This window comes from Alligator mississippiensis, chromosome 9 (assembly GCF_030867095.1).
Source record: "Alligator mississippiensis isolate rAllMis1 chromosome 9, rAllMis1, whole genome shotgun sequence".
In the NCBI taxonomy this organism is placed as follows: Eukaryota; Metazoa; Chordata; order Crocodylia; family Alligatoridae; genus Alligator; species Alligator mississippiensis.
The window spans coordinates 23,668,423-23,689,388 of NC_081832.1; the positions used below are offsets into that span (position 1 = coordinate 23,668,423).

A 20,966-nucleotide genomic window follows, 5' to 3' on the forward strand; every position below is an offset into this window, starting at 1 on the left:
GAGAACCGTGGGCAAGTGGAAGAAAGGTAGCCTCCCTATAAAAACACAGATCATCAAAGTTGTGGCAGGCAAGAATAGGAGGGTGCACGTCAGAAGCTTGGCACAGTAGAGGAGGTGACAGGGGATAGCACGGCGACCCTGCCATCCCTCCTGTTACAGTCCACATCATTAATGAAGATGTTGAACAATATGGGTCTAAGGACAGAGCCTTGGGGGACCCCACTGGTCACAGAGCACCATGACAATTGATTCCGTCAACCACCACCCTCTGGGTCCGACCATGGAGCCAATTTCCCAGCCAGCAGCTCGTGGTGGACCCAAGGCCACAATTGGCCAGTTTTGCCAAGAGGTGATCATGGGATACCAGATCAAAGGCTTTTTTAAAGTCAACATATATGACATCAATCTCTTCTCCCTTGTCCAGGTGATAGGTCACCTGGTTGTAAAAGGAAATAAGATTGGTCAAGCAAGACCTACCCACAACAAACCCGTGCTGCTGGCTATCCCTCAGGATGTAGCCATCAGCCAGTCTGTTAAGAATGGCCCCCTTAATAATCTTTTCTAAGACATTCCCCAGGATAGAGGTTAGGCTGATGGGCCTGTAGTTTGCCGGATCCACTTTCCTCCCTTCCTTGAAGATAGGCACCACATTGGCCTTCTTCCAGTCTTTGGGCACTTCACCAGAGCACCAGGAGTTCTCGAAGATCCGTGCCAGAAGCTGAGCTATGATTCTTGCCAGCTCCTTGAGTACCCTGGGGTGTAAACTGTCAGGGCCGGCTGACTTGAAAGTATCCAGCCTGTCAAGGTGTTCCTTCACGAGGTCAGCACTGATGGAGAGTAAGGAATCTCCCTCACCCAGGCCTTCCCATTCCGTAATGGGCAGGGGCATCCCATGGGACTGATGGAAAACTGACACAAAGTACCCATTTAGTAGGATGGCTTTTTCCTCGGCATCGGTTGTCTGTTGTCCCATCTGGTTCAGCAGAGGTCCAATGTTGCCCTTGCTTTTCACCGCGGCTCCCCACATATCTGAAAAAGGACTTTTTATTGTCCTTGATACTTGTAACTAGTTGGAGTTCCATCGCAGCCTTGGCTTTCCTGGTTTGCTCCCTGCAGGACTGGACCAGTGCAGAGTATTCCTTCTTGGAGGTGGATCCAGTCCTCCATCCTTTATAGGTCTTTCTTTTTAGACACAGGAGGTCTGCTAGATCCCTGCAGAGCCAAGGGGGCTGCTGTGCCCTTTTGCTGCCTTTCCTCCGAGATGGGATAGACTTAGCTTGTGCGTCCAGGATTGCTCCCTTGAGGAGCAACCACTCATCCTGAACTCCCCTCCCCTTTGGGTCATGGTCCCTTAGGGCCTCACTGACAAGCCTCCTGAGCTTGTCAAAGTCAGCTTCCCTGAAATCGAGGACTTCTGTATTGCTGACTGACTTGCCAGCTTTACAGTGGATGGTGAAGGTGATCAGCTTGTGGTCGCTGTCATCCAGCTTCCCTTTGATCGTTAGGTTGCTGATTAGGTTGTCCCCTGTTGCCAGGTTAAGCAGTGCTTTACCTCTCATCAGCCCGTAGACTTCTTGCATCAGATAGAGCTCATCCACGCACGAGAGAAAGCTTTGCGACCGCTTGGATTTGGCCGAGTGCTCATCCCATGAGTTGTCTGGATAGTTGAAGTCTCCCATGACAACCATGCACCAGGAGCGAGTGGCCTCAACCAATTCCCTGGTGAACTCCTGGTCAAGCTCTTGATCCAAGTATGATCTGATACTGTAGATAGTCTTACATAAGTCTTCCTATTACATAGTTATTAGAAAACATTTTTGGGGAGTAAGGGGTAGCAATATATGAACACCTTGTCTTAAACATTTTATTCATCATTCTAAAATAAAATATTTCATAAGAGGTTTTTTAATTTTTCCAAAAATTTTAAGTTTTTTGGAAAAAAATTAAAGAAGTCCTCAGAAAAAAATAGAAAAAAAAAGTTTTTCTGATTTTTTTTCTTTCTGGTTTTGTAACCACTTTTTTCTGGGCCTTCACATCTCTAAACCAGGCAGTAGAAAGTCTTTGCTTTTGCCTGAGGGATTTAGTTACTGACTGGAGTTAAAGCAGGGGTGGGCAAAATACATCCTGTGGGCCGGATCCAGCCTTGCAGGCAATTTCATCCTGCCCATGGGTGCCCAACTAATTGTACCCTGCCCAGCACCCATGCCTCGCTCCCACCCTTGTGAGTAGAAGGGCCCAGCCCAGCCAGCACACAGCTCCCGAGTGGGGCTGCTGCTGTTGCCACTGCTGCAGCTGGGGGACCTGCTTGACTTCCCTGGCATCCCACTTGCTCTGGGCACCAGGTAGAGAAACACTGGGGACAGGGGTGGGGGTGGCAGGGAGCTGCAGCAGGGCAGCAGTGTGGACCCCATGCCCAGGGGGCAGCGGGAGTGTGGAGCTCAGATGGGCAGAGGGTACAAGTGTGAGGGAGAGTGAGGAGTATGGGAACCCCCCCACCACACACACACACACACACACACACACACACACACACACACACACACACTCCTTGCCATGGCACACAGCCCCTGCTGCCAGTGGCAGCAGCAGCACGGCGGGGCGGGGTGGGCGCTGAGGGTGTTCATTGCCCATGCAGGTGCTGCCACCTAGCGGTGCACAGCTCCAGCCAGCACTGCGCGTGATGGCAAGGAGTGCAGCCAGGCTGGCCTGCCTCTATTGCATGGGGATCTGGTGGTACATGTGCAGCTCCTGGCACTTGCACACCAGTGGGGGAAGCCCCACGCAATGGAGCCGGTTGCCTTCACTGCTCCCTGCCATTCAGGTCCTGGGATTTTGCTGGGAAGCAGGGCTCCCCTCCACTTTGGGGGAGTCCCAGGGCCTGCATGGCAAGGAGTGGCGAAGGCAGCTGACTCCATTGCGTGGAGCTTCCCCTGGTGCTGGGAGCAGTTCGTGGAGCCCTGTGCAATAGAGGCAGGCCAGCCTGGCTGCACTCCTTGCTGCCATGTGCAGCGCTTGCTGGAGTCATGTGCCACTAGGCGGCAGCACCTGCACGGGACATGAGTACCCACTGTCTACTGCTGCTGCTGCCACCACTGCCAGCAGAGTGTGTGTAATGGGGGGGAGTGTGTGTGGGGGCCCCCACACCCCCAACCTCCCTTACACCCCACAAACCCCACATACCTGCCCCCACAACCCCCCACATATACACTGCAACATACCCTGTCTCCCCCTCACAACCTCACACTTCCACACAACCTCCCAACAGCGCACGATACACACACACACACACCCCTCCACACACACCCAACTGCATCTCCCACACGCGCTATACAAGACTAAGACTTTATTTTTGAGTTGTTATGCAATTATCTGTATATACATGATGCAAGCACAAATCATGAGAAAAATATTTTTTGTAATAAAATTAAAATATTTTATAGTAGGTGTTTGACTTTTAGTGTATGATTTGTGTTTTTTTTCTGGTTCCAAGATGGTAACCTTCCCCTCTCAAAAGGAATATTCCCAGGGTGGTGGGGGATAAGGGGAGGGACTTCTGGTGGCAAAGGTCAGGGGTTAGGGGCGGGACCTTACACTATCCTGTGGATCTTTCTCATCTGTCAGCCAGCCTTACTCAGGACAGGGCTAGCTGCTCCCTAATGCTCCTCAGCTCTGATAGGAACAGACAGTCCTGTTCCAGCACTGTTCAATTGCATGTAGCTTTGTGCTGCTCTTCTCTGAGCAGGTGCATGGACTGTTCCTGCTTTTGAGTTGCCATTCAAAAGGCCACTAGCTGCAGATAGTACCTCTGGCAGCAGGAGACCTGCCAAGGTGAAAGGTCCAAACTAAATGCTAGTCTTTCTTACACATGAGCCACAAATCTAGTTCACACATGGCCTTTCTGACAACCTGTTGAGGAGCAGCCAGCCATGTACACTTGTGCAGCTCTGGGGCCTCAAACTGGTTTCCTGCTGAGCTGTGGGCCTAGCTTCCTCCCCAGGGACGTTTGGGCTTGTCACACAATGCCCCTTCAAAGAAGCCTGACACTCCTTTGTGTTATGCCAGTATAAGGCAGGAGTGATACCATTAAGGTCCATGGCATTACTTACCCTCGAGATCACCTGAGTTCTGACAATGCAGCTCCAGAGATTTGCTTCAGAGAAGCACAGGGAAGATGACTGTGAGAGCTCAAGTAACTATTGCCCCAAAATAACCCAGAGTGGGTGGGAAGCAGGTGGAGATTCAGCAAAAAAGCCTGCTCCTTCAATGACCAAAGACAATTAAGTTGGGCATGATAGGTTCTTGTCATATGATCCAGCCAATGACTGGTTGGTCCCCAGTGAAAAATAAGGAGCCAATGATGACTAAGCAGTAAACACTGGAAACAACCTCAGAACTGTGTAAAATTTTCTTTGGTTGTATGATGTTGTCTGAGCCAACTGGAGTGTATTTGACCACAGAAGTTTGGTGACAACCGGTGTGATTATAAATGTCTTTGTATTATACAAAGTAGGATATAAGCTGCAGTTGATTTGGGTTCATAACCCAGGTGGCCATTAATGGCAACTAATGCTCTATCTGCAAACCCATCTCATAATCCAAAACTGCATTAAAAAATCAGCTGAAGCAAGTATAGACTTGGAGACCATTTAATAATAAATATGCGTTAAAGTCAGACCTGAAGGCAGACAAGGTTCCTTGGGTGGAAGAGCACACACCAACTTCTGAAACTTCCTTAGCCTGACAAAGGGTTTTTGAACCCGAAAGCTTGCTTAATAAATATTCTCCAGCTATTTGGGTTGGTCTAATAAAAGATATCAAATTCACCCAAGGAACCTTGTCTGCCTATGTCCTTAGACCAACATGGCTACAACCTAAACCCCTGAGACCTGAAGTGCACTTTGTTTTCTGTTGTGGCCTTTTCCTCCCCATTAAAACTTGGGAAATCAGGAATTCGTTGTGTTTCATTTAGCACTTCTGACATTGTAGGTCTGTTGAGTTACCTGCTTTTGCAGCTGTTCTTATCAAGCTAAAGCAGACATGTCATACTCATCCATGCAGTGCAAGCCTCAGGCAGAGGCTGGCACATGTTGCAGACAGCACATGGGACTGGACCCAGTGTATGCTGCATGCAAAGCCTGTGCTAGCCAGCCCTGCATGCTGGCTTCAGTGTGCAGCAGCAGTCTGTGGGCCACATTCAGCCTCAGAGCAAGTATGCAGGGCCAGTTCGCCATGGGCACCACATAAAATACACAAGGGTGAGGCCAGTGCATGCTGCATGAGGTTGTTCTAAGACCCATGGGTCAGATCATAGAGATCCATGGACTGGGTATGGCCTGCAGGTCGTATGTCTGAAAACTCTGGTCTAAAGCAATGGTTCTCAACCTTTTTAGACTCAAGGCAGACTTTGTTATACTCAAGGTATCTTTTGGAAAATGCTGACTATTAGCTTTAATTGTTTTTTGACTTTGGAAAAACAGAATTATTATTCTGTTGCAGAGAACTCAGAAAGACCACAACAGGTCAGAATGTTTTTGACGCTGTGGATTCCTTTATTGAAATCCTTGAGTTTCTTGTGAATCATGTGGGTGTTTCCATACCGCGCAGTGCTAATATTGCGTGACACATCGAGGCTCCCTTAAAGGGATCACACAACCCTCCCAGAGTGCTGTGGCACCCTGATTGAGAGTCGCTGTTCTAAAGCCTTACATGGTGAGATAGTGAAGAAGTCTTCATGCCTGCTGAATTATTTTAGGTTTAGCTGAGTGCTGTGAATTGCTAATGTGTATAGATGTTTCCTATACTCTCTACTACCTCCTTTCCATTCTTTATTCCTAGTAATTCTTGTGTTAGTGCCTCATATTTTGATTTGGGTCTATTTTCTGAGTTGATTTCTCCTAAGTTCAGCTCCCTAATCATGGGCAATGGACTTTGGACTGAACTGTGATGTCTTTTGTTTCTGAGACCTGCATACAAATAGATTCTGTGTAATCCAAGCAAGATAGCCATTGTGGGTTTGCTGTTGAAGATTTTGGTGCCCTGGGTCCATCTGCAATATCAAGCAAAATTCATACAAGTTACTAGTCAGCCTTTTGGACTTTCTCCTAGAGCAGTGTTTCTCAACTTTTTAAAACTCAAGGCACCCCTTGTCAGACTCAAAACACACCTCCATAACTTTTGTGAATTGAGTGGCACCTCATTTTCAGAATCTAATTTATTACAGCGCTTAACTTTTTGCAGAGGTGATGGGTGATGAGGGTTGGGGAGCAGCCAGGCAGAGAGAGGCTGAATCTGCCCTTATTTGCTTTTTCTCCTCACACCTGGAGCCTGCAGCAGATAAGGCAGATAAGTCTCATCTGCTTATCTTCTCACACTTCCCTTGGCATCTGTCAAAGGTTCTCATGGCATTGGTTGAGAATCACTGCCCTAGAGAATAAAAAGGGTTAAAGAAAGGTAGGAGTAAAATGACTCTCAGCAGTATTTGAACCAAAAAAATCTACTGAAAGCTTAGGAAAGCAAATAGCTTTGCTGGAACTGGGACAGATATAATTATAGTGCAGTGTGTGCATTGAAATAAAAGCCCAAGTTTGTTTAATATCTAACACTTGTTCCCTCTCCCTCCTGCCCATGAAGATCCAGACTCCTTCCTGAAATCGGCTCGCCTTCAGCGCCTGCCTTCGTCTTCATCAGAAATGGGCAGTCAGGATGTCTCCCCCCTTCGAGAAACTAGCAAGGACCCATTCTCAGGGGACTGCAGCTGCCGTCAAGATGGGCTGACTGTTATCATTACTGCCTGCTTGACTTTTGCTACAGGGGTCACGGTGGCCCTGATCATGCAAATCTATTTCGGGGACCCTCAGGTATGATGTGTTGTTTGATTATTTTTTAAAATTATGATAGTCTGGAAGAGAGAAGAATTCCCTGCTGAGAACTACAGCCCCCTCACCCCCTTCATCCTTAACAGTTAATAAAGCATCCAAGTGGTGGTGAGGTCCAAAAAGCAGCTAGAAAATTAATATGAAAAAGCTCCATTCTGATTCTCACTCAGTGGTTCCACTGGCACAAGCTGGTGTTTCTAACAGCCAGTGTCACACCCACCCTGTGAGCTCTCAGAGTCCACAAGGGTTCGCTCTACTTCTGCATCATGCCTGGGGACAGAATGCTTTGCAACCAGAAGTAGCTGAGAAGTTGTGTTGATGATGAGAGAAAACAGTATCCAGCTCATTCTTCCCTACATAGACTGGTGGTCCTAGCAGATGTAAACAGCAGAACTTTGACACAGGCAGAAAGCAGTTTGGTTATTAAGTAAGAAGGTGCCTTTGTTAAACAGACAGACAAGTTTCTTTAGGTAAATCTGATATCTTTTATTTGTTAAATGGACTCTTTTCTGATAAGCACAATATGAAATGAACAGATGTTGCTGATCTGTATATTTTGTGCCCATTATTTGTGCAGAATATTCTTAGACCCATGGAATTTCTTGCTGTTCCTTCCAATTTCTCACAGATTTCACGCACACTGAACCTGCAGTCTCTTGTTAATTCTTTGCAAAGGTTTGACAACAGAGGGAGCTCTGTAGGGAGGTCCCATCCCACTAAAACTTTGTACTTTTGACAAAATATATTTCAGAACATCTACTCACATCTATTTAGGTGCTGGAATGTAATGTAAAGGGAGGTGGATGGTCAGAGGTAGAAGGGGCTTAAGCCAGTTTCCACAGGTTGTGACCATCCTGCCTTTTTTGTTATTGCCAACAGGGAAAGAAAGTCAGGGTAAGTGTCAGGAGAATCCTGGGATAGGTCCTAGAATTGGAAAAAAGCTTCTTTGCTTCTTCAGTGATTTGTCCTCTTGTCAATGTCAAAAATGCATTAATTTACAATAGGTATACTACCTGACTGTATAATTATATAGTCCCTAGATGCTGAACAGAGTACAAACAAAGCCTTTTCCTGGTCATTCTTGAGGAATGGCACAGCCCTGCTGCAACAGGGTATCTGTACATGTGGGGGAGCAGTGAGGGCTCTATTCCAGAGATTGCACTTAAAGTGACCGGGATGATTAGGAACCAAGTTGATGGGGCTGCTTGTGGCATCAACTTTTGTTCTGCCTTTATAAAGGCCTTTAAGGGATTTTGCAAATGTGGAATATGGTCATGAAGGGAGCAGAGACAGCTGGTCTGAGTCCTGTGCTGATAACAGTTGTGACCAAGCTGTGATGCCTTATGGCTGCAGCATGGCTTTAGCAGCTGTTGCAGCACCAGGTATGTGCCAGGGGCATTTCACCAGCACTAGTGACTGGAGGCGTTCTGTCTGAGAGGAACACCAGCCAAGCAGAGTCTCTGCTCCGGCATGGGGAGCTGGGCAGCCAAGAATCCATCTGCTTAGCAACACATAAATCAAACCCGACACCTTGAATGGCACACAGAGACAAACTGTCTGCCACTACCCTGGTTCACGGTGGGCCCCAGATCAGGGCCTCCCCTGTGCTTGACTGCGAGCGTGGGAAACCCTCCTTCTTTCAGCAGACGGAAACTGACTCTTTCTCTTAACTCCTTGCTTTTTCTAGATATTCCACCAGGGTGCTGTGGTCACTGATGCTGTTCCCTGCACAGCTCTGGGGATTGAAGTGCTCAACAAGCAGGGGTCGTCGGTGGATGCAGCTATTGCTTCAGCCCTGTGTGCAGGGATAATCAACCCTCACACGTCAGGTATTGGCGGGTAGGTGCAAATTGGTTGTTGTCCTGTCAGCTTGCAGGGTCTGCCCATCTTTACAGGGCTGCTAGTCAGGGTGCTGGGTGTGAGAGTATCACAGGTTGTGTTCAGCAGCCATTCCAGCTCCCAGGTTGCTGGCTATTGGATCCCATAATGGGACCAGTCTAGAAACAATTCCTGCTCTGGGCTTAGTATAGATCCCCTCTCCTCAGCATCAGTATGTCTGCTTCAGCTCTGTGAGCCCACTGACCCATATGGGGACTGTCTGCTAGTTGTGGAGGGTTCTAAGGGGTCACATCCTTTTAGAACAGTTGCACAGGGAAGGCACTAGGTCTGGGGCACAGGCAGAATGTTAGGCCCAAGACTGCAGTGCAGCAGGCCTGGACCTTAGGCTAGGAGGCTGGCCTGGTTTGTGGCACAGAGCTCTGCAGTTTGGCTGGAAGTTTCTCTGTATGCGCTACCCTGGGCTCAGTGCCTTTCCCTGAGAGGGGTAGGGGAGACACTGCCTTGGTTTGTGATCATTCAGCTCTGGGTCTCTTGCCTTCGAACAAAACCTGCTCACAGTCTTGCTTTTGGCTTTCCCTCAACACAAGGCCTGAGCAAGACTGAGGGTGACATTAGCCTCCCATGCCCCCATCCCTACTCTGGACCTCTCTACCAGAGGCAGTTTGAATGATTATGCTGAGGACTGGTGGTCAGGCAGCTGTGGCCCCCAAATCATTATCATAATTGTAGTTCTCCACTTCTATGGCTGCTTTCCACTGGGCTGGTTGCAGACAAAGGTTTACCAGGAGAGTGCTGCCCTGTAGAGTTCTGATACCAAGAGAACAGTCCTTATCATGCTGCTCTAGCTTACATCATGGTTAACATGGTCCCTAGATATGAGAAGCAAACAGTGAGAATCTAATTATTCCTCTGTCCCAAATGTGCTGAGTGATCTCAGATGCACCGCAGGATTTGGCCTAGTGTTTTAAAGAGTGGAGTAAGATTTTTTTTACCTGTAAATTACATCCCTTATGTAACAGCAGTAGCAGCTTTAATATGTGCAACCTCAGCTCACAGCAGGCCAAAATTAGCTCTTAGCAGGCCTTAGGGACCCCCAAATGGTCAAACAAGAGAAGGGTACTACTTACACTCTTCTGGACCCCCAGAAATCCTTCTTACTTTCTCCTTTGCCTGGAGCTGCTACCTCTTTGTGGTGTTTGTTTTGAAAAATGTTATGCAAGTGAAACCTGAACTTTCAGCCCAACGGGGTGCCAGGAAATCCCAGGTAACATTACATAAACGCTGTCACTTGATAATGTCTCATCAAGGCAGTTTGGAGAAGCTGTAAGTGGAAACCTGTTTGATTGCAAAGCCTGTTAACACATCCTTGCTCAAAAACAAGAAACAAAATAAAGAGAAATGACTTGCACATGAACAGGCTAGCTGGAAAAGGATTTAAGAACTGTATTATCTACTCAAGTCTTCTGAGGCACAGAGCTCAACTGTTAACTCCAATCAAGGATTAAAATATCAGGTGAACAATTGCATTTTAAGCAGATAAGCACACCATGGGTCTGATTCTCCTTTGCACTGAGGGCTCCCTAATGATGCCCTGGAACCTGAAGTTCTTCAAGTTGGGAGAATTATCTCCCTAAGAATGGCTCCTCCTGAGCAGAAAGCCTTTTCTGGGAGTTGAGAAGTGACATGGGGGTCTCTGCCAATGCTGCTCTCAGCTCCCAGGGTGGAAGGCAAAGTGATGGCATGTTAGAGGAATTACAGTACGCTGTAGTTACTGTCTGCTTCCCAGAGTCCATAGGCAACTATGGGAAGTACAACAGCCCTGAAGCTGCTCTAAATTACATTGGGGTCAGGCTGGAGCCTGTATATACCTGGAATATGAATGCTAAGGACAGGGGCTGCTTGCAGATGTGGAAAAAACCCCCAAAATGGTGCTTTACATTAAATTCAATGTGCTCCCTCGCTGAGCCCAACACATGCCAACAGACAACACTTTAGTTGCACCCAGCTTTCCTAGTGCCTGTAGAGATTGGGCACTTTAGTGGGGCTTTTCTGGTGCTTTTATCTAAAGCTGATTGAATCTACTTTAGCTAAAAGTGCCAAAAAGGCCCACAGAAGTGCCTGATCTATACAGATGCTATGGAGCTGGGTTGAAGTAACGTGCTGCTGTTTCTGGTAGAGCACATGGGGGTTTTGTTTGTTTGTTTTTTCTATGTCTGTCAGTGCCCAGGGACAGCCACCTTACCCTTGCCCTGTCCATCTCTGCCCCATGCTCATGAATGAGGTAACTGACAGTCATATCCTAAATACTTGCTGGTAGTTTAAGTCTGTCCCAACTTCTATACCGCTCCTTTATTTTCCTGAACTCTGCTAGAGTTATGCTTAATCTTCTCTGGTGGCCCCATAAATAAAGATTTATTTATTTTGGTACTTTACAGTGTATGCCTCCTCCTCTGTGGTAGGTGTTGCAGCTCAAGGTTATCTAGCTCAGGCTGCAGGTTATATAATCATGAAAATGCTCTCATTATTTGTTGTTTTGGGACATGGAAGAGGAGGAGCACTTGGAGGGAGCTGCGCTAGCCTTATTAACAGCATCATCTTACATGAACAGAAGAGTCATGAAAGGATAGACATGTAATGCTTTGAACTACAGGGTCTGCCCTTGCTTCCACTGAAATCAGCCAGAGTTTTTCTATTGCCTATAGTAAAACTAATGTAGGGTCTTAATATAGGTTAATTATAGACTAGTTAGATATCAGTTGTTATGTTCTTTAGAGATGAATCTGCCCTAGGATCCTCATTCCCAGTCCCTTTGGAGCACAACTGCTGGTATAAAAGAGAGCGGTCTCAAAGCTGTTCTAATTTATGTCCTGGTTCCCATGGCTGCTGACAGTCTCTGGGAGACAGAGTGTAACTGTACTGCACTGTAACCCAGCCACTGACATGCCCCCAATCCACCTCTCTTCTGGGGATTTTTAGATTTGAGCTGGGGATCTCGGATTACAACCCCATGCCTGGAAACAAATTCTTGTGGTTTGTCAGCTCTTGTTTATTATTCTCTTAAATTAGGATCCTGTTCCACTACTCCAATTATGCTATAGTACTGTGTAACAACTCAGTTGACCCACTGTGTTCGTGGGACTTTTGTGTGATTAAGTATCATCAACATTCAGGTTGCAGAGAGAAGGCCTTAGTTTGTGAGCTCTTTAGGACAGATAATGTACATGAGTTGCATCACAAGGCATAAAGCGATCAAGTACAGATTGGTAACAAGGGCCCATTGTTAACTGGGAGTATAATGAACTATTGGAGCAAAATGCCAAGGGGTGTGCTAGGTTCTCCATCACTTGAAGTCTTTTCAAACAATACACACAAACTTACCCACAAGCCCCATGGTTTGATGGGACTGTGATAGCAGAATGGTTAAGTGGTCTTGATATAGTTCCAGAGGCATGATTTTAAGTTGACTCGGGTATAATTGAATACTTGGGGAGTGCGTAGCAGCCACATATCCTAACAGACATTCTACAGTATACTAGAAAGCGTTGCAATAAAAGATGTTATCCAGAAGTTCTTCCAGAGGCAGCCACCGCCCTCCATTTTGTTCCATTGGCTACAGAAACAGGCATGCCTTAATCAGGCTAGTCCACTTTGGCCATTGATCTTGTTGGGACTTAGTGCAAGACTTGCTTTGTGGAATTTGTAGCTTGTATTATGCAGGACACCAACCAGGCCAGACCTGCTACATAGTCACAACCAGCCTTTCTGGCCTTAGAATTTCTATACATATGAATCAACAATAACAAATAACTTCATTTTAAAATGGAAAATCTTCAACCTTTTTTATACCAAAAACATTTTTTCTAGTGCAGCTGCTCCCAAGTTCATTGCCTTCCTCACCAATGTATCACACCTCCCCCTTTGATTCCCTAGATGAGTTTATGCATTATGCTTTTGGATGAGCATCTTCTATTGTAATGCACTATAATGCATCCTAGAAAGTCCTTTAGAAGGCATGGGCCTTCTAAGCACTTGTGCAAGAGCAAGAGGGTAGGGTGCCACTAATTATTAAATGATTCGTATGACAGCTGCTTTGAACACTCAGAAGCAATAATTTACCTACAATAGCATAAAACTATTCTGGAACAAATGTTTATTTAATAAACAAATGTGTATTTTGGAGCCTGGACATGGTAGAGTTCCAAGTAAATAATTTTCTGCTGGACCTGACATGCACACGTCACAAACAGTTATGAAACACATATATTGTAAAGGGAGGGTACAACCAAAGAATCCTGGTAAAATCCATTGTCAGAGAAGTTCCTGTGAGAACTGTTCTCAAGAGGAGTTGCCTCATTATTTGTATTGCCATAGGGTCCGAAGACTCCTGTTGTGTTAGATGGTATATACACAGATATGGGAGGAGAAAGGAGAGGCAAAGGAGTGAGAAAAGAAGTATTATCCCCGTTTTATAGGCACAGGGAGATCTGGTGGTATATCCAGTGTTGCACTAGAAATCAGTGACTTAGCTAGGAATTGAGTGGAGGTTTTTGCAATCCTAGACCAGAGTCTGAACCCCAAACTGCCCTTCTGCCTGGTGTTCTGAAAAAGACACTGTAGACTTACTTGGTTGTTCTGTTACACTCTTGAAGAGGGATGGCTTTGTGTGGTAGAGAACTGACCACATAGGAATATACCACTGGAAACAAATGAGGTTCATCATAATTCATACAGATTCCGAAACAAGTTAGAAACAGGCTCAAACAGCAGTGTTTAAGTCTGAGTTTGAACCAGTCTATTGTTCAAGTCAAGGTGTCTGGCTTTTGCTCATTTTAAATACTGAGGCATTTGCAATATTTGGGCTATGATGTAGATTCAAATACCCCCACCTCCAAAAGGTCTTGGAGGTTTGGGTGCAGGGCTTTGGCTTGTGTTCTCTTATAGATCAACTGAGTTCAGTTTACAAATCCCAGGTTGATTTTTTCCTTTCTGTTTCCTGGCATCTGACACTTTGACCAAACTCCTTGTACCTCTTACACTATTGCTGATAGTACAGACTCAGACATTGGCATCAGCTGACAGTTTACGTTATGTTGCATGCATCCACCTGAACAGACTCCAGGTCACTTTCCCCTGACTTTATTGGTTTCATAGTTGGTAGGGTTGGAAGGGACCTAAGTATATCATCAAGTCTGACCCCCTGCCATGGCCAGAAAAGAATGCTGGAGTCAAACAACCCCAGTCTCCTTTTGAAGACCCCCAGGGTAGGAGTGAGCACCACTTCCCTTGGAAGTTGGTTCCAGATCCTAGCTGCCCTGACTGTGAAGTAGTGCTTCCTGATATCTAGCCTGAATCTACTCTCAGTCAGCTTATGGCTATTGTTCCTTGTTATTCCCAGTAGTGCTCGGGGGAACAGGGACTCTCCCATAGCCTGCTGGTCCCCCTTGGCCACTGTGTAGACAGCCACCAGATCCTCTCTCAGCCTTCTCTTGAAGCTGAACAGGTTCAGATACTATAGTCTCTCCTCGAAGGGTCTGCCCTTCTGCCGCCTGACCACGCGAGTGGCCCTCCTCTGGACCCTCTCTATGCTGGCCACATCCCTCCTGATGTGCGGCGCCCAGAACTGGACACAGTACTCCAACTGCGGCCTGACCAATGTCGCATAGAGGGGGAGGACCACCTCCTTGGACCTGCTTGTGATGCATCTGTGGATGCATGACAAGGTGCGGTTAGCCTTCCTGACTGCGTCCCCACATTGGCGGCCCATGTTCATTTTGGAATCAGTAATGACACCAAGATCCTTTTTGGCCTCTGTGCTGATGAGAAGGGAGTTCCCCAGCTTGTAGGTATGCTGCTGGTTCTTCCTCCCCAGGTGCAATACCTTGCACTTGTCAGTATTGAAACCCATCCTGTTCTCATCCGCCCACCCCTGTAACCTGTCCAGATCTAGTTGCAACCTGTCCCTCTCCTCCAGCGTGCCCACTTCTCCCCACATCTTAGTGTCATCCGTGAAATTGAACAAGGTGCTTTTCACACCCTTGTCCAAGTCGCTGATAAAGATGTTGAACAGTGTGGGCCCAAGGACCGAGCCCTGGGGGACCCAATGCCCACATCCCTTCAGGTCTAAAAAGACCCATCCACCACCACTCTCTGGGTGCAGCCCTCCAGCCAATTTGCAACCCATCTGACCGTGTAGGCATCGACATCACAGTTGCCTAATTTCTTAGTGAGATTGGGGTGAGAGACCGTGTCGAAGGCCTTCCTAAAGTCCAGAAAGACTACATCCACTGCAACACCTGTGTCCAAGGCTTTTGTGACCTGGTCGTAGAAGGCCACCAGGTTGGTCTGACAGGACCTGTCTCTAATGAACCCATGTTGGTTGCCTAAGCATGATCCCCCCTGCTGGTCCCTTGCAGATGTGTTCCTTGATAATTTTCTCAAAGAGCTTCCCTAGGACTGAGATGAGACTAACAGGCCTGTAGTTTCCTGGGTCCTCCTTCCTCCCTTTTTTGAAAATGGGGACCACATTGGCCCTTTTCCAGTCCTCCAGCACCTTGCCAGAGCACCAGAGGAGTGCTCGTAAAGCCATGCCAGGGGTCCCACAATGACCTCTGCTAATTCCCTCAGCACCCTGGGTGGAGATCATCAGGATCTGCTGATTTGAACATGTCTAGTCCCTCCAAAAGTTCCCTGACTAGGTCCTCACTGACCCCGGGTCTGGCTGCGCCTCCCCTGGGTCTGTCAGGGATCCCGGTGGGGGGGATGCCCTGGTCCCTACTCAAAAAAATGGAGGCAAAGAAATTGTTAAAGAGATTAGCTTTGTCATCTGGTGTAACTCCCAGATTTCCTAGCGTGTCCTGCAGAGGCCCTACGTTACCCAGTACCTTCTTTTTACCCCCTATATATTTAAAAAAGGACTTCTTGTTATCCTTGATCTGGGTCGCTTGTCCCAGTTCCCTCTCCGCCTTAGCCTTCCTAACAGCCCCGCTACAGTCTTGAGCAATGGAGGTATAGTCCTCCTTGGTGATGGCCCCTCCCTTCCACTGGGTGTACGCCTCATTTCATGGGCTTGATAAGAGTAAACATTTGACTGTGGCCGGAGAATCAGCAGTTAGGTCAGAGAGACTTCCTGAGAGAACGACTGGTGTAGAAGGATTCCATTTTTCAAGCACCAGGGTACAGAACCTTTGAGGGCTGTGAAGCCTTGCATAGGTGACCAAAAATGAGGATGGAATGCAGATGGGGCTGTTTGATCCATAGCTACTGCCCTCAACTAGCCTCGGGGCCATGGGACCTAATGATGATTGCAGTGTGGCCTGTAAAGTGACAAAGATCTGTGTGGACAGCAAGGTGCTCCGCGCACTGCTCACATGGTGAGAATTTCAGTCACTACAGACCTGAGCCAGAGGAGAAATGCCCAATATGCAGTGCACGCATCGTGTTCTTCTTGCAGTGGGGGAGTGATGCTGGTTCATGACATCCGAAAGAACGAGAGCCAAGTGATTGATTTCCGAGAGACGGCACCCTTTGAGATTCAGGAGGAGGTCCTTCAGAAGGCCTCGGAGGCAAAGGTGAGACAGAGCTCTATATTGCGGGGTTTTTGTTTGTGCGTTCATTGGTCTCAGTTTCTTCTCCTTCCATTTCCTCCTCACTCTGATTGTCTGAAATCACATGTACTGTGAGCAGCAAGGATACCTCATATTCTGAGGGAAGTTAGCTCTGGTCAAGGTGCTGGCTGTTCAGTCCTGGAGCCTTAAGTTACCAATCACTTCCTCATAGAACAGGAACAAACACAGGGCTGGCTTCCTCAGCCTCAGACTGGCTCTTCAATCCTGCAGTAGAGTGATCCTGGGCAGAGTGGGGCATTCAGTCTGAGTGGCTTAGTAGGGCCTTCACCTGTCTGCTGAAATTGCCAACAAAGAGGGGTGATTTATGACCAGGGATCCAGATTTTCCATTTGCTGCAGAAAAACACGGATTTTTTTCCTTTAAAGGAGAAAACCACAGGAAACCATGGGTTGCCCCTTGCAGACTGACAGGTTTCCAGCCTGCAAGGAGCTGCTTAGGGTTAGGGGCCTTATGCATGTGTGTGTGGCAGGGTGTGTGGAGGGGATGGGTGTGTAGGGGTGGGGCAGGTGTTTGGTGACATTGGGGGAAGGTGTGCATGTGCTGGGCCTACGGTGGTGTAGGGAGGCTGAAGCACTGCACGGTGCCACTGGTGAGCCCAGCTCTGTGCTGTTGGCAGCGGGAGCCGCTCAGAGCTGTTTGCCCATCCAGCAGGGGAAGGGGATGGGGAGTGGTCCTTTGAGGGTGGTGGGGAGCTGCTTGACTGGGCCAGTGACTGGGGCTGGTGCCTGTGCTCTGAGGAGCAGAGGCAGGGTGGCCAGGAGATGCTGCTTGGGGGCTGAGAGGGTGGGGCTGTGGCCAGACTGCCTGGCACGGTGCAGGAGCCTCAGCTCCAGGGTGGGGGAAGGGCTTGTGCCAAAGGCATCTCCTTTTCCTTCCTCCAGCCCGTGCTGGGCCTGGATTCTCTCTGCTGCCTCCTGCTTGAGCCAAAGCTGCTGCAGCCACTGCTCTACAGCCTGGACAGGACAGAGACTGCCTGGAGCTCCTTGCCCTCCTCTTGTTGCCTGCAGCATGGCCTGGGCCAGAGCTGCACTCTGCTTAGTGCTGCTGATGCGGAGCATGGCACTAGTCCTCCCTGCTGTGCTCCAGCCCCAGCCCCAGCTCCAGCTCCAGCCCTAGCCCCAGCCGGTGGTGCGGGGCAACGTGTGGAGCCCCAGCCACTGCCTATGTTTCCACATGAGGTGCGCTGTATATACCTCATGTTGGAGGCCATCCCTACCGTGTTGCTGCAGACCACCATCCTGTGAGCCTGTCCAGGGATGAGTGGGTGGGAGGCAGCTGGAGTCCCCCTCCAGCAGGGCTGGGGAGGGCAGGGGGCTCTGGGTCAGGAGTGAGGGGCCACAGCAGGGCCAAGGGGCTGCGGGTGGGGAGTGAGGGGCACGGGGTTAGGGAGGGCAGGGGACTGTGGGGTGGGAGTGAGGGGCACTGGCATGGCTGGGGAGTGCAGGGGACTGTGAGTCAGGAGTGAAGGACACCAGCAGTACTGGGCGGGTTGTGGGTTGGGAGTGAAGGGCAACAGCATGGGCAGGGCACCGGCATATCTGGGCTGCTCAGCATCACAAAGCAGAAGGGGAGGGCAGCCACAGCTGTACCCATGTCCTGGTGAGTGAAGGGAGCAGAGGGAGCTCTGATTTTCTATGATAAAAAAAACCAAAATCAAATGCCAAAATAGATAGGTATTTAGAATTTATTTTATTATAATGATTGAGGCACTGGTAGGCTTCCAAATTGCTTTAAAATTGTAAATATATCAATAAAACATTGTGTTCAACTGATACCTATATATATAGTGGCATTTAATTTTAATCATGGAAAAACGTGGATTTGGGGGTTTTTAATCAGAAAATTAGTGATTTTTTTATTGGAGAATTTGGTATTTTTAAACAGAGAAAAACAGGATCCCTGTATAGCTTTTTTGTCCACAAGTAGCTGAATGGAAACTTACTCACTTATTTTATTTAGGCCACAGGACACTGCTCATATGGTGAGAATTTCAGTCACAAGTAACCTGAGCCAGAGGAGAAAAGCTCCAGTGCAGCTTAGGAATTCCTTGGGCCACTAAGTCTTACTCGAAACAAATAAACTGAGTCATATTTGGGGATAAGGGAATATGGAAGGATAGAAGCAATAGATAAATGGCAAAAGCTAGGTGTCATTGGGCTGTATGACTTTATTAGAGTTACTACAGGATTAATTTTTTTTCTTTTTCCCCGCCCAAAGGCTTTTCCTCTTCAGATGAGTCTGTCACCACCAACCCGTGTATCTACCCTATTCCTAGTATCTTCCGCCGCTTTCCCTTCCCATGGAAAACATGCTGTATGAAAATGAATGGCATCTTTTTATGGTGGTTGTTTTGATTCCAAGTTGGAAAATATGTCCACAGGGAGATGTTATTCTTTCTTGTCCTTCCTTTTGTGCAGGTGGGTCTGCTGGTGGGGGTGCCAGGAATGATACAAGGGATGCATAAGGCCCACCAGTTATATGGGAGGTAAGACTATTTCATACACATTGCTACTTTGTGGAGTGTATCCTACTGAAAGGTGCTGCAGGTTAAATGCCTGTTTAATCCCATTCATCAGCGACTTGCACTCTACTACATGAGTCATTGGCAGATTTGGTGTCAGTAAGGGTTCAATGGGAAGAGGATCTTATTGGCAAAGCAACTTCAAATGCTGTCCCAAGTCTGTCTCATTAGTCTTGGATGTGCCATCAGTTCACTTTCCCTTGGAATATGTTATTCAGGTCACTTTTTTCAGTATTCAGCTCTGTTCTGAAAGCATGTTACAGCCAGTGGTTGGGGTTTCCAGTATTGCACACATTCAGCCAATGTTGGTTAATTTGTGTGGGCAGTTATTATGATTGTGTGCAGTTGTATGATTATAGCCTAATTTGCAGAAGTGAAGAACACTTTTTATTCTGGGGGTAGTGAGTACTCAGGTTCTCTGAGAAGCAGACCAGAAACTAATTACAAATCAAACTTAATAAGAACTAGTTGAAAAGAATATCAGAAATGTCCTTTTTTTTAATTGAACAAAAAAATTCATTTTGCTTGGCAATTTTTGAGATGTTAACAAAGAAATAAAAAAAGAAAGATTGAAAAGTGTGAAGTTCCCTCCATCTCTCCCTTGTCTCTAGGGGAGGATCGAGGGGGGTGCAGTGGTGCAGTTGCACCCTCTTTTTGATTCTCCCTCCACTCAAACTTTAAAACCAACTGACTAGGAGAGGTAGCAGCATTTCTTGTCAGGCAGTGCTGCAGGAGTCAATTGATTTCATGGCTCAATATAACCAATTTGAACCCTGCTAATCTCTTCACTCCATGGGTATTAACAACCCTCTATCCTTTTTAATAAATAGTCTTTATGTTCCATAAATCAAGTTAACCTTTCTTCTGCAATTTTGCCATCTGTTAGCTATTCCTGCTAATGTCTCTTCAGTTTTACAGCCTTACGAACTTTTGTTTTTAGTTCTAGCGAAAAACCTTAACCCAGGTGTGGTAATGTTAATACTAGGACTGTCAAACAATTAAAAAAATTTGATTGTAATTATTTGCACCATTAAAACAATTTGTTGCAATTAATCACAATTTTAATTTGGCAGATAAAAACTAAAAAATTATGCACAGAAAACCTCAAAATTTTGCAAAATTATTCAGGTACTTTGTATGATTGGGGGGTTGGGGTGTGTGTGTGGGGGTCTGTGGATGTGTGTGCAGGGTTTGGAGCTGGGGGTGGGGGGATTGCCTGCAGGGGGATCTGGAGTCTGGGGACGGGGAACGCTCGCACGCCCTGGCAGGATGCCCAATCTGATCGTTGTCCTGTCAGATCTGCCTTAGGCCCGGGGCATGACTGGCATCCAAGCACAGTGCTGGTGGTGGTGGCCTCATCCTGCCCTTGCCCCAGCAGCAGCAGCCATAGGCAGCCCGGGCTGGGGGCAGCTACTCAGGCCCCGACTCTGGCACTGGCCTCAACTTCCCCACTTATTTGCTCAGTTGGTCCCAGGCCTGAGAATGCCGAACAGCCCTGCCACGGCTCAGTGCTGCCTTCCCTGAAACCCTGGCGCTGCCAGCTTGGCTGCTTGGGGCCCTTGATGGGGGTTATGGGTGCACCCCCCCACTTCCCTTCCTGCTGCAGCTGCCCAGAGCTCGTGCCTGGGCTGCCCTATGGCTCTGCACTGCCACAGCTTCTCGCTGGGTGCCCGGGAGTGATGGCAGCAGGGCAGGGCAGCCCAGGCACAGGCTCCAAAACCACATGCGCTTTTAATGCGTTAAAAAAATTAAATGATTAACAGTGAAGTGTTGGATGTAGCGTCAAGATGCTTAAGAAGGCTAGCTTTTGTTTTGTGGATCTGAATAAGTAAATTAGTGAAACGGTGGATCTGAATAAGTGAATTAGTAAAACGGGGTCTTTGAACAATTTTTACTTAGTTTATGTTTTTTTAATGTAATATATAAGCTAGAAAATTAGTATGTATTCCAGTAAAGTTGTATTTGTTTTTGCTTTGATCTTAAAATGAATAATATAGTACTGGGCCCCTAGCATATTAGTAAAGCTTGTAGTTTCTCTTTAACTGGAGAAAAATATGTGTTTTGTTTATATATGATGATGTACTACTCCCCCTTTTCAAAATGCTA

General features: G+C 47.4%; 1 protein-coding gene across 2 annotated transcripts in view; it reads left to right on the forward strand.

Annotated features, from left to right (window-relative positions):
• Window positions 1-20,966, forward strand: part of GGT7 (gamma-glutamyltransferase 7) — a 73,214-nt gene that overhangs the window by 14,690 nt on the left and 37,558 nt on the right. For both annotated transcript variants that reach the window (XM_006266635.3, XM_019484668.2), the window contains 4 exons: window positions 6,631-6,857; window positions 8,563-8,714; window positions 16,165-16,282; window positions 18,757-18,824. In XM_006266635.3, the coding sequence (XP_006266697.1) occupies window positions 6,631-6,857; window positions 8,563-8,714; window positions 16,165-16,282; window positions 18,757-18,824 (565 nt within the window). The remainder of the gene's footprint in view (window positions 1-6,630; window positions 6,858-8,562; window positions 8,715-16,164; window positions 16,283-18,756; window positions 18,825-20,966) is intronic.